Source organism: Rattus rattus, chromosome 13 (assembly GCF_011064425.1).
Source record: "Rattus rattus isolate New Zealand chromosome 13, Rrattus_CSIRO_v1, whole genome shotgun sequence".
NCBI lineage: Eukaryota > Metazoa > Chordata > Mammalia > Rodentia > Muridae > Rattus > Rattus rattus.
In genome coordinates, this window is record NC_046166.1 from 8,889,143 (window position 1) to 8,903,293 (window position 14,151).

Here is a 14,151-nt window from a genome sequence, read left to right on the forward strand (position 1 = left end):
TGTTCCTGCTACCATGATCTGCTGGTACGATGGCCTGTGCCCTGGAACTGTGAGCTGTAATAAGCTCTTCAATCTGTATATTAGCTGGTGAGGATTCATGAGGTAGGTTTTAAGCTAAATGCCTCATGGAGTCTGAATTTTTTGTTTTGTATTTTAAATTTCCTATTCTGTAAACGGTGACCTAACCAGCAAAGGAGTGTAAATGAAAAGAGATGGATATTACACGTAATTCATAAAACAACAAAACTGCTGACTACTGGACACAGTCGGTCTTCAACAAATACTTGACAAGAAAATCATGGCAATACCCACAATGCACAATATAACACTGATAGTCAAACGCATATGATGGTCTTATTTCCACTAATCCTCATACCAGCCTTTGAGGTTGGCACAACTTTTAGACATACTTTGAAGAAATGGATACGATGGTTCGTTTTAACTACCCACGACTTTGAATTACCTAAGAAAGCCTGGATGAAATTTTTTCTAATCAGGTTGGCCTGTATTCACATCTGTGGGGATTTGCTTGGGTTGTTAACTGGTATAGGGAGACAGCCCATTATGGGTGGCACCATTCCCCAGGCTGGGGTCTTGAACCATGTTAGGTGAGATAAAGCTAAGCACAGGCAAGCAGGTAGTATGAGTGTATCCTTTCTTTCTGACCTTAACAAAAGGTGTGATGGACTAAGTTACTGATCTAACGAGTCATGCTTGACTTCCCCTCAGTGATGGACTATATCCTGGAATTATGAGCCAAACAACCCCTTTCCTCCCCATTGCTGCTTTTGGTCAGGGCATAACAACATACATATCATAGCAATAGACATGAAACTAGAATGTGGAGAGTGAAAGACGGATTAGGCAGATGAACCTGTTAAGATGCAGCCTCAAGAGTTAAGTTATTTCGGATAGGCACGGTGCACACCTGTGATGCCAGCACGCGGGAGCTGAGACAAGAAGCCTGGGCTACATAATGGGACTGTGTCCAGGAAGGAAGGAAGGAAGGAAGGAAGGAAGGAAGGAAGGAAGGAAGGAAGGAAGGAAGGAAGAAGAACGAGAAGGAAAATAGAGTGGGATGAAGAGGAGGAGTTGGATTTGGACTACTTCACCTACAGAGGGCCCAATCAGGTAGCCTGTTCATAACCACGACCATAGCAACCACCTCCTGGACTAAGTCCCTCAGATATGTAATCTCCAGGTGGAAGATCGTCTTTTTGATCTTGGAATTTCTGCGATACGGTATTGTCCTTCCCTGGGACCACGAACTCTGTGGTACAAACTTTCAAATAAATGCCTTACCTCCCTCTACTCCCAAGCCCTTGAAAGACCAATTTTCAGGCCATTGACTCCGGAGCGTGGATATTGTCTCGGGAGCCGGGGGGCTCCTGGAGGCACGCGACAATAAAGCAAATAGGGCCACTGTGACTTGAGCAGTAATTGTACTCAGAGCCGGCTCCCAAGGCACAGCTTCTTCCTGGGGCTGTGATGGGCGCATTCTCCAGGCTGCTTTAGCTCCTTCAGGCCGCCAGGGTGCCATTTGATGCACAGAGCCAATCATCCACTGAATGGTACCACGGAGACCCCCAAAGAGTTAAGGCAGCTTCCAAAAGGCCCTAATTTTTTCCCAAACTGGGACTTGCATGCTGAGAAAATATTGCTCAATATTTTTTTAAAAGAAATCTTTTATTTACTAACATTATCTAAGCTGCACCATCATGCCTCGTGGCCGTCCCTTCTCTTCTCAGGCAAGAAAGAGAACAATGCTATGATCTCCAAAGGGAAATAAACAAAGACAGAAGCTCATGAGGAGATGGGAGGAAACCTCAGCTGCTCAGGACAAAAAGTGTGTTTGGCTTTCCCTGCCTGGCCATGGTATTATCACTCTCACTGCGGTCTGGGAGGTTGGCCTTTGAGTTTCAACTGTTCCTAGGGCTTGACATGAGACTTCCTGCTTAGTGTGGCACTGTGGACAACCTCCTTCATAAATTGAAAACAAAAGTAAGAGTGGTAAAGTGGTGCAAAGCTTCTGCTGAAACGAAAGAGCTGCAGTTTCCCTGAAGTGCGAGTGAACCACAGTCGCTCCCCACTGCCAGGTAGAGCAGACGCAGGAGGGAGCTAGGACAGGCATTGACACTCTGTGTCCCTCGGAAAACCACTAGAAAACAGTTGCTTAGTCCTTCTATGATAGCCAGTGGTGTTTATCTTTCTTCCAGCACCAGAAGATCTACTTTTTAGAGGACCATATTTAATGATACGAACTCTATTGGTTTGGTAGTTAGCTTAAGAATGAACTTAGCGGAAATGAACATAGGTGTGTATGGCATGTGTGTGTGCCTGTGCATACACACACACACACACACACACACACAGAGAGAGAGAGAGAGAGAGGCTGGATGCAAACGAGGAGAGTGAGCATATTCCTGTCCACACGGCTCTTACTCAGGACCGTGTTACTTGGCAGTGACACTCTACACTCAAGGATCCCAGCATTCCAACTGACAGGAAGCAGCCACAGGAGTCTCCTAGTCCTGTTCCCTACTCTTTCAGCCAAGCCACCAAAACCCTCCTAGACTCAAGAAGAAGGTTATGATAGATGGAGAGTTGCAGAGCCCGGTCCCGATGGATACATCTACAATACAACTCCCACACCTATGGCTCGGAGATCGTTGAGGAAGAAGGGGAAGAAAGAGCGTGAGAGCCAGAGGATTAGGGAACTTGCTGTGAGACTGTCTTCCAATAATGGTGGGAGCTACACTCATGAAGTCTCACCAAGAGGACTTGCCAAACATGAGATGAGCAGCAGTAGATGGGCTTACTAATGTGGACAAGGAAACGTACAAGAGGTCTCAACCGTGAACAAAGAACTACAGGCAGCTCAGAAGGCTGGGGTCAGGAGAGACGTCCTCTCCAGGGAAGGGCACAGCACTCGGTTATCCAATACCAAATGGCCAATCTTTCAAATGTATAGATAAAAGTAGTATTACACAAACTGAGCTGGTTATATTCATGTATTAGGAAGGTGTGTGTGTGTGTGTGTGTGTGTGTGTGTGTGTGTGTGTGTGTGTGTGTGTTTATATTTTTAAAGTGGTACACCAAAGTTTTGCTGAAAGAAAAAAACTGTGTGTATAAAACAACAAATAATGAAAAGGAGGACATAAATCTGAGAGAGACCAAGGAGGGGTATGGAAGAATATGCAGAAAGACAAAAAATAGAGGAAATAGTGCAATTTTATTATAATCTCACAGGTCAATAGAAATATTTTTTTAAAAGAAAAAGGAACCTAGACCTTCCCTCTTACATGGAGGAAAGTGAGAGCATTCACAGAATCCCCAGTCTACCACATCCACAGATCTCCCCTTTCTCCAATGAACCTCTACAGTTCCACACGCAGAGGGATTTTGCAATCACTTCTGGGTCCTCTGTCTTGCTTCCCGCTTTTCTCAAAGCACAAATCCCAAGAACAATCTGAATCTATGAGACCTACAGCATTAGCTCTCCTCGTATCTGTTACCACAGAGTATCTTTGCGTGACCAGGAGTGCATCCCATCAACTGAAGCAAATTCAGCCAAAGACCAGAACTCATCCATGCTTTCTCCAAGCATGCTTCTTCTAGCATGAGATCCTGTGCTAGGGAAAGTTCTCAGAAGTCAAAGCCCACAGTTCTGCACAGACAAAGAGCATCAGTCCTGACAACATTGTTCTGTGTGCTGTAGAAGCCACTGGCCCTATGTTGCTTCGTATGTGATGGAATAACACCTCTTCTCTGCCCTCGACATCCTGGAGTCAGCTGCCCAGACATCACGTGTGCAGGGAGTGATGAACATTTTGTCACCAAGGAAAAAGTAAGGTCCTAGCAGGTGAAGTTGTTGCATCAGGAGTCTTTATGGGCCAAGGGAAGGAAAAGCAGATAGGCCCTACCCTACAAAGTCAAGCACTGAGCAAAGGAGTCCAGTGGTTAGCGATGCTGGCTTCAGGCAGACTTTCCACTTCACTTCTGCTCCCAGCTAATAATTGAATGACCTTGGACATTGCAACCTGTATAATGAGGACCTGTAAGTACGTGCTAGAGCGCTAGGGCAGGCAGAGATTGCTAAGTATTGTCTAGGTCTCATCTAGGACAGTGTCTGTTCAGCTGACATCACAACACCATTCTGAAGGTCTTCCTTCTGCCCTTGCTAAGTGTTTAAACTCGGAGCAGAACTCTCCTTCAGGTGACTTTGGTTCCTATTCTGATCCTGGATTTACAACAGGTTTGCATCCCAATAAACCCACTGTAGATGAAAAGGCACCAAGCACAGCCAGCCTACTGAGCATACACTTCATTGGTTGTTTAGCCGCGGTACCTAAGCCAACCAGAGGCTGGGACTCAAAGCCTCAGTTCAGTGCAGTGAGAGAGGATCATACTAGACACTGCCAGATCTGGAGAAAATCAAAATTTTTAAATCTAAAATCCAATTTCAGCCAACCACATATTACTTTGCACATAAAGTTGAAACAGCGAAAGTCAAACCATGGTACGTCTGTGGCCATCTTGGTATAGTTTGGATAGTGCCACTCAAAAGCAGAGGTGGCGGTTTGAATAGGTTTGGACTCAGAGACTCAATTTGTTTGAGTGCTTGGCCCATGGGGAGTGGTGCTATTAGAAGGTGTGGCCTTGTTGGAGTAGGCGTGGCCTTACTGGAGGAAGTGTTTCACTGTGGGGGTGGCTTTGAGGTCTCCTATGTGCAGGCTCCGCCCAGTGCAGAAGAGCCCCACCCCCACCCCCCTGCTGACTGCCTAGGGATACATTCCCCCCTTGCCTCCTGCAGATCAAGATGTAGAACTCTCAGCTTATCCAACACCTTGTCTACCTGGGCACGCGCTTCCCACGTGATGATAATGGACTGAACTTCTGAAACTGTAAGCCAGTCCCAATTAAACGTTTGCCTTTATAACAGTTGCTTTGGTCATGGTGTCTCTTCACAGCAGCAAAACAATAAGACAACAGAATAAGGTGGTACTAGGGAAAAAAAAACAAGAGCAACCCTGGAGAGCAGTTGACCCTAGGCCAGAGTTGAGACACTGTCGACTCTGGCCTGGCTGAGAATGCCTCTCCCTGTGCACTGGAGACATGAGCCCTGACCACAGGGAAGAACCTAGGGTCCTAGAGGTGAACTTGATTTCTGACTCAACCCTCACTTCAGCCCTTGTCAGAATTCCATAACCTTTGGATTTCCCATAGGCCTCCCTGTTACCAAAATGGTAACCAAAATCTTGCAGGGGTTAGTGGCTCTTCTGCCAGGCTCAAGAGTCACCAAGTTAAAGCATGCATGACTGCTACTTCACCACACTTACCTCCACAAGGCTCTCACCCCTTCTCTGTTAGTCTGACTGACAAGGAAGCTGCTCTACTCAGGTGTAACCCCACACCTCAGAAAATACTCCTTTGCAAGCAGGAGCAACTCGAGCTCACATGTGTGCATTACCTTCATTCAAAGAACATTCTAGACCACATTCTCTCCCCTTGGTCCCAAAATAAAGAGTCAGGTTTAGACATTCTGCCTCCATCAACCAAAGTAAATAAGGGCTCTTTTATGTACACTGGAGAGTTTCAACTGTCCAGCGGCTGATGTCATCATAGCTACCGTTTTCTTCCAAAAGAATTGAAGATGTGATTTTTATATTGCTCGTAAGCCATGTTGATGGTGGAACTTTATGACGGCTCATGAATAAACTAAGGCTAGACTTCTCTGGGCTCATCTGAGACCTCTCACGCTGGCATTTACACCACCAACTCTATTTTTGGCTATCCCCAAGTGTCCTCAAAGCATTGTATCGGCCCATAGTGCTGAAGGGTGGCAGGGTCCCCACAAGAACAATGGCATATCCTTCCAGAGAGCTAGAAACAAGGCTTCTGTGCCATCTCACCAGAAATAAAAGCTGAAATACACAGTTTCTAAATACCCAGACTTGGCCAGTGCGTATATCAAAACACCACGCTGAACCCACAAATATCTGCCAGACCCTTGTGTGCTAAGCAAAAATAAAATAAAATTTCAGATTCTGACCTTTAGGAAGAGGGGGAGAAGGCTCAGGAGGTTTCGCCGACGTTCTTCTGGGTTCTTGTGAATCAGCTGCTGATATTCCAGAAATTTCTGTTCAAGCATGTCCCAGAGGACAGTGGGGCCAGGAGACTGCTCTTCTAGTGAAAAAGAGGGCTTGACAGCAGAAGCCCATCCTTCATTTTGGAAACCTGGGTCTTCCGGTCTATCCTCAGCCTTTGAACAATCTTCAGCCTCCATCGTTGGCAAAGCAGATCTGAATCCAGAACAAACAACTCAAAATGAAAAGTCCTGCTATGCCACTTCCTGGTGACTGATTGGGAGAAAAGTCCAACATTATTCAGTTCAGCTTCTAGAAGTGTCTGAGAGTCAGAAACCTACTAAAATGAGGAAGGATTATCCAAAAGAGACTCAGACTTAGATGAGATTAACACATGGAATTAACGGTACCATGTGTGCCAGGCAGTGTGCAGGAGTCAGTAGACAGACCCAATGCAGTGACACTGAGTGAGTGATCCTCTCTGCAGATACCTAAGAAGACCCACAGCGCTGGAGGCACAAGAGGAATATACATCAGGCTGTGGCTAAAGCCTGAGAGCTACTTCGAGCTGATCCCTGTCTAAGAGACTGCAGAAATACAAGAGATAAGCAAATGTTTGAGCAGTAAAGGCATGGGATTCTTTAAACAGTCTGGGAGGCCTGGTTCACAGGGTAAGAGCGCTGGCTCCTTTTGCAGAGAGGATCCAGGTTTGGCTCTCAGCACCCATAGGATCGAGCACACCCATTTGCAATTCCAGTTCCAGAAGGTTCTACACCTTCTTTTGTCCTCTGTGGACACCAGGTACACATGTGCATATATGCACATGCAGACAAATTTCTCACACGTGTACAATAAGACAAATCTTTTTCAAATCATTTTCAAGTCTTAGGTATTCTATAAATAACGTTAACTAAGACATAATCTGTATAAGACGCAGTTCACTTATTAACTTTTTTAAGTTAATGCCAAATATGTTATACACATATACATACAAATGGCATATATGTATGCGTATATACACTTTTTTGGAATTTTAGCCATTCTTTAAGTAGTTAAGTGGTGTGAGCGTGGCTAAGGATGGCCTGATGCATACACCTGTAATCTCAGAGGAAACGGATTGCATATTCCAAGTCAGCCTGAGCCTTATAATGAGTTACATGGACGCCTAGGCTACTTAGCAAGACCCAGTCTTGGGGGGGGAGGGAGAGGGGGGAGAGGAGGGAGGGAGGGAGGGAGGGAACCAGATGTATAACCATCACCATTAGTAATTTCTAAAAGATTTTTATAGGCATACAATCTATATATAAACTGTAATGTCTACAACCTAAGTCTGAAAGGAAGGGTTCCCCATTCACTGGCAGCACTGTTTGCTTTGCACTCAGTACTCCTGGAGGACCGTGTCCTCAGATGGCCCTTGAACCCCTGTGCTTGCTGCAGCCCCTCTGTAAGCGCATCCAGGAACAGGCTCTGAAGGCCATCACACCTCAGCACACACAGCAAGAGCCTCCGGGGTGGAAGCAGCTATTGCCAGTTCCCCGGTTAGGTGTGCCTGCCCTGATGTTGCTTTGTTTGTGTCCTTGACTGTTCACTGTCAAAAATCTCAGGGGAGATGTGACTGGTTCACAGGGACAGCACAGGCCTGTGGTTCCTTTGCCTGAAGTAAAACCCACTCCAAATAGAGATTAAAATGTCTAGGCTCTCTGGATAAATATCTCCTAAACTCAACATTACCGCATCAGAATCCATCCTGAACTCTAACTCAGAGGCATGTCTCTCACACTTGACTATAGCAAGAGAAAGAGGACCAGGCTGTTGTCCCTGGTTTCCTGACAATGCTAACCATCCTCCGGAACGTCCTGACCTTGCTTAGGTACAAATCTGTGGATGCCCCGCCCTTTTTTGTCTGCCACTCATGCCTCCCACCCTCAGACAATTCCCAGAAATCATTTTTTCTTGTTTTTTTAATGGATTTAAAAACTGTGGTATATCTATGTGATGGGTGGGATGTTGCTAAATCATTTTAAAATGTAATAAATGAACCAGTAAACGTAAGTATCAAATAATTATGCTGGATAAAAGAATCAGGACACAGACTATCACAATTTATTGATTCCATGTTTGTGAAACTTGAAAACATTCATAGGATCTGTTGACCGAGGACAGATCAGTGGCCCCCCGAGTCTGAGAATGAGGGGAAAACTTTACTAGGCAGAGACATCATGGAATTTTTGTGGCTATGCAAATGTTTGTTATTGATCACGTTGTTAGTTACAAGAATGGACATATTTAGCAAAACTCATGAAATGCAAGTTTTAAATGGGCACAGCTGTAGTTACAATGTGAAATGTCCCCGAAATTCTCAGTTCAGGCAGTGGTCGCTCACGTCCCTCAGTCTCTTTGCTGACCTCCACAGGCTCTTCTGACAATATCTGTCTATCTTCTTAGCCCTTGGCTCTCCATTGACCAGGTCTATACCCACGCCTGCTTGGTGGGTAATGCGCTACTGGTCTGGACACTTGGGGAACACGGCCAACAGCACCTGGCTTCTGTGTGCCTGCTTTGCAAGTACCCTGACGGCCTCGTCTTTTTAGGATCTGACTCCACGTGGCATCTTTGGACAGAAACACGCAGCTGCGCATCTGTCACATCCATGGCCAAGACACTGCCTCTTTGCAAAGTGGTGTTGTGTGTATGTCTACTTGACAGCTCTCGCAGTGGCAGAGGGCTAACTCACTCTCAGCCTCTGGGTCAGCACAGTAGGGGCTAACCATGCAGACAGCCTCGCAGGAGTACGCGGCATTGGTATACACCCAAAGGCGGCAGAATTGAGCGGAGAACCTATGCACCACACTCGGTTACACCGGATTCCGCTGAGGTGCCTCCAGTGAACAGGCATGGGGAACGCTCCCTCCAGCAGGCACGGAGAGGCTCCCCTCACGCCTCACAGCCAGCCACCCTGGATTGGCATCACCCCGTATTCTAATGATTGGTGATGCCTTTGAACTGAGGGCTGCCTTGCTGCCGTGTGTCTCTCTGGACTCCTGAGTTGGGGCACCGTCCCTGTGCCTTTTGGCCTTCTGGCTTCTCCTTGGTGAACTGTCGATCTTTGCTAATGTGTTTTTGCTGTGTTGATTTCCAAGAGTATATGATAGAAGGTGGTCCCGTTTGTTTCAAACGCTATAAATATCAAGAAGACTGTTCTGTCAGTGAAGTGCTTGGGCTGAGGCCCCGATTTCTATCTCCAGAAGCCACATAAATAGCGAAGTACGGTGGCTCGCACTGTTCATCTCTGAAAATGGGACTGGAGAGAACTCGAGCTCTGTGCCAGCCTCGCCCGCTCAGCCAGCCCCAGTCCAACTAGAGACCATGTCTCAGAAAAACATGGCGGGGCCTGAAGAGAAGGCTCAGTAGTGAAGAACACTCGCTGCTCTCAAAGGGAGCCCAGTTTAGTTCACAGCACCCACATGGCTGCCAGCAAGCACACACGTGATACACATACATACATGGAAAATACACACAGAAATACATACACATAAAAAGTAACAATAGATAGCTTTTTATATTTTTAAAAAAGATGAATAGCTCCTGAAGAAAGAAGCTGAAGACTGACCTCTAATTTCCATAAACATCCATCCACAAACACCCATACACACACGTGCACCAATACAAGCACACACACACACACACACATGCACCAATACAAGTACACACAAACACACACACATGCACCAATACAAGTATACACACACACAAGATCTCTCTCTGTCTCTCTCTGTCTCTCTCTGTGTCTCTGTCTCTGTCTCTGTCTCTCTCTTACACACACAGGTACACACACACACACAAGATCTCTCTCTCTCTCACACACACACACACACACACACACAGAAGTGCAAGTAATTTTTTGGATATTTTTCTCTCATAAACTGCTCCATAATTTTTTTTGTCTTGTTACACTGACTCTTTTCCGATTCCCTGAACATCTCCACAGAGGCTGAACGTAGGAGGCATGGCGCTCTTTGAGCTCACAGGCAAGCACTCGGGGACCCTGGCGTGTTAGCACACAAGGTTGCTCCTTCCAGAGAAGACATACAGTATCTATTGTCCACCCAGAAGGGGGTGAGCAGATGCGCTCTCGAGGCTGGTGACTTTTCCTCTAGCTGTGTGGCTGGAGACCTTTCTGGCACCAGCCCCTCCCAAGACCCTTGTCATGAAGTTGTTTTTCTCAATGAATCTAGAAAACCTGTCACCTGTACTTAGCTTATTTTGTTGCACGAGGGGATTTACAGGAGCTTTGTTGTGTCTGTAGGATTGAGTAGATCGTCACCAGAAGAGTTCTCGCCACATTGTGCAGTGCGTAAAGCAAAACGTCTCAGGCTCGAATTCCAGAAGTTTAAACCAACACCAGCCGCTGAGCCATTTTGAATCAAACTGGCTTCTTGGCTCTCACAGCTCAACTCTGCTGGCTGTGAAGGCACAGAGACTGCCACAGCTGAAGGGTGATGCCCATCGTTTATTTAATAATGCCACGACTTAGGCCAGCTCACCATGACAGTCTCCCCATCTAAATGACGAACCATAATGCTTTTCTACGTGTCTACAAAGGAAACAGCCAGTTCTAAAAGTCAGCAAATGTTTTAGGCCTTCAGTCCTGTTTTCAGCACCACTGGGCCAAGGTGAGACTGGCCCTGTCTAACAACAAAGACAAAGAATGCAGAACGTGGGGTTCAACAAGCAGCAGACGTTGTGCATCCCCTCTGGGTGCAGAAGCTGGGTTTGTTGAACTGAAACACTTAACTCACAGTGGTGGGAACATACGAAGACAGTGGAGAAACAGAAGTGTCCAACAAATACGGATCTGTGGAGTCAGCTTCTGACTCAGATGTGGGGCTGTGGCCGTAGCCCTCTACCTCCCTGTCTTACCTGTGTCTGCTTCAGTTCTGTTTACCAGGGGAAGGAAAACCAGGAGGTTGGTCAGGGTGAAAACCATCCAGAAGAAACCACCCTAGTGGCCTCTTTACCAAGAAGCAAGCTCCATGGCAAGCTCCCACGTTAGTTCCCACCTACAGAGATAAGGAATCCGTTTGTGGTGAAGGCCAATGAAAGAGTCTCTGGAGATAGGGCCAGAACAAGGCACTCACCCCACACACGACATTCACAGATTTGTATGTTTGTCTGTTTAATTTTAGTACAGTGTTTAAAGGGGCACTAGAAATAATGTGCTCGTGCAGTTTGAAAAATAAAAATAAGCAAAACGCTTGCACTTCCTGCCTCTTGAATGGACACACATCTGGATCCTACAGAAACTTCTGAGTGGCTGGTGTTTTGCTGCCAAAGAAGCACTCCAAGGGCTGGGGAAATGGCTCAGTCAGACGGCCTACCACACAGGCGGGAGGACCCGAGGTCCCATCCGAGCATCCACATAGAAGGCAGCAGCACACTTCTGTAACCCCAGTGCTGGGAAGAGAGATGACCGGAGGCCTCTGGAGACCATTGGGTAGTCAGCATCGCCCAACCAATGAGCTCCAGTTTCAATGAGATCTCCAATCTCAAAACATACAGTAGTGAGCAGTGAAGAAAGGCACCCAATGCCAGCCGCAGACTTCCACACACACATTTGTACACACCTACCCTCACGTACGCATACACCGGAGAGAGAGAGAGAGGGGTTGGGAGATTTTATTACCATTCTTGAATCTCTGTTGAGTTACAGGCAGGTACACCTTTCAAGATGTGAGGTGTGACGTATCATCCTGTGGCACTAAGTGCTCTAGGAAAAAGTTAATCCAAAGTAGTGCTTCTCAGCCTTCCCGATGCTGCGACCCTTTAACACCACAGTTCCTCGCGCTGTGGTGGCACCCAACCACAAGACTATTTCCTTTGCTACCTCAGAACTGTATATTTGCTGCTCTTATGAATGCGAGTATCTGATAGGTAACCCCTGTCGGGGTCATGACCCACAGATTGAGAACCAGTCGTCTAGAACAGTCTGTCCTGTGACTCAGCCCCGAGGGTAGGCTATAGGGGGCCCCGAGTTTCACTCTACAGCACAGGAAGACCTGGAGATGAGATGTTGACTGCATAAAATGGAAGATAGTCTTTCATGCCTGTAACTGTTTCTAGTTTGAAAGCCCCTAGAAAAAAGATGCTACATGGATCATAGTATCATATATTGTATGTATCAATGTACGCATGTATCAGTGTATTGCTACATATCTCACAGGTCTCCTGAGAGCTAAGGAAGCCTGTAGACCAGGAGCTACAGGATAGAGGAGTGGTTGCCTGTGTGTGTGTGTGTCTCCCTTTCCATTCATCTGGTGAGTTCTCCACACGAGCTTGTGTCATGGGGTTTGCACAATCAGATGGACTTAGCTCTCCCCTAAGTACAGAATGCCTTTCCCTTCCTTTCCATGAAGATGGGGATATAAGGGGTTCATTTTGACACTAAGCAGCATCCCTAGGTGCGCTCACATGCCCCATTCCTTCTCAGAGACATAGGAAATATCTTCCAACCTGAGAAGTCAGGAACGCCTGCCACATTTGTGGCAGGCATTGAATCTAAAGGGTAATGAGAAATCAGTTGCAGGGTTCGTAAATGACGAGCTCTGGGCAGAACCGACGGCTCTAAAAAAGAAGGAGCCCACAATGAGCCTCGGTAACAAGATTAGACAGTAGGAGAAAAGTGGTGTGGAGAACACAAGGAGAATTTGCAGTGCAGGCAAGAGAATTCTGGGGAATGTGGTCCAGAGCCTGGAGCAGCATGGCTCTCTATTAGTCCGGAGCCTAAGCTGTCTGCAGGGCTTGCAGGAGCATGCTGGGCTTACAGGGAGCTAAGAGCTCCCTCTAGGCCTCCTCTGCTCCTGTCATGAAGCCCAGGCATCAGCCCCTGAGTCTAGCATCCACTCACTGTGCAAAAACCACATTTCTCTTCTCCGAAGCCTTCAGGCAACACCAGCATCTTTCATTGTGCAGTGTGATATTTAATTAGTCTTGAGGGTCCAGTCCCAAAGCAAGCTAAACTGTCCCAGTCCCACAGAAGACCCCACTTCTCCCCTGCATCACTTCCTCCTGGCCTGGCCACTGGGTCTGTCGGGTCTCAGGTTTTCTCCCAGCAAGGGGCTGGTCTGGATGGATGTCACAAAGCCATGTACAAGTGAGTCTGAGAGTTCACCAGGACAGGGCTGGTTGCAAGGATTAAAGAAAATGAGCAACACCTGGGATGGGGTACTGTCCCCCAGACGATAAACCAGTATCAGGAGACACATCGGAAGTCGATGGAAAAAAATGGCCACACCATAGAGCAGAGGAGAGAAGCAAGGCAAGAGGATCCCAGAGCGGCTGCACAAGGGTTCTGAACATCTAGAGTCTCAGATGGACCAAGGCAAGAACCCGGTCACCACAGGACTTGACTCCAAATGACTCCATAAAACACCTTGGTGCTTCCCCACACCCCTGCAGTGAACAAGAATTCTCACTCCTACCCAGCCCAAGTGCTATGTCTGTACCTTGGAAGAGAGCGGAGAGTGGCAGAGTCAGGGCCCTACCATCTGCTTCACAGGCCTCAGAAGAGAGGTGTAGTTCAGGTTGTTCCCAGAAGCTCTGGAATTCCCCTAAAGACTAAGTATGCCACCACTTATCAGGAACCAGGCAGGTCTGCAGAGACTTACAAAGACTGAAGACTTCCCTTTTCTAATTCCAGGCCTCAATGCACTTAAGGCCGGGTACACACCTCTGTGTGGGTTTTGCAACAGCAACTGAACACAGGAACTACCCTGCAGAAGGGGCTGGTTTTGTATCCTGGTATGTGTATCAACTTCCACATTGCCAAAAAGGGCTGAGGACTGGTTCCCTGGCTGAAACCGTGACGCTTTACCTATGGCATAAGCTAGGAACAGCTCAGTGACAATAGTTTCAGCTCCCAACCATTAGCCTCTTCACTGTAGAGGCTGACAGGTTGCCTAGCCTCACTGAGTCTTAGAAAACGTTGCCTCAGGTCTTCCAACAGAGTGCCCAGTGTCCTCTAAATACAGAAAATCTACTAGTTGAGGGTCATTATTTCACTGTGTGG

At 47.0% G+C, this 14,151-nt stretch overlaps 1 protein-coding gene across 1 annotated transcript in view; it reads right to left on the minus strand.

The window, feature by feature from the left end:
* The window catches only part of Wdfy4 (WDFY family member 4), a 210,618-nt gene extending 204,332 nt beyond the window's left edge, over positions 1 to 6,286 (minus strand). The window contains exon 1 of the mRNA XM_032919360.1: positions 6,053 to 6,286. Coding sequence (XP_032775251.1) covers positions 6,053 to 6,286 — 234 coding nt within the window. The remainder of the gene's footprint in view (positions 1 to 6,052) is intronic.
* Positions 6,287 to 14,151: the final 7,865 nt, after the last annotated feature.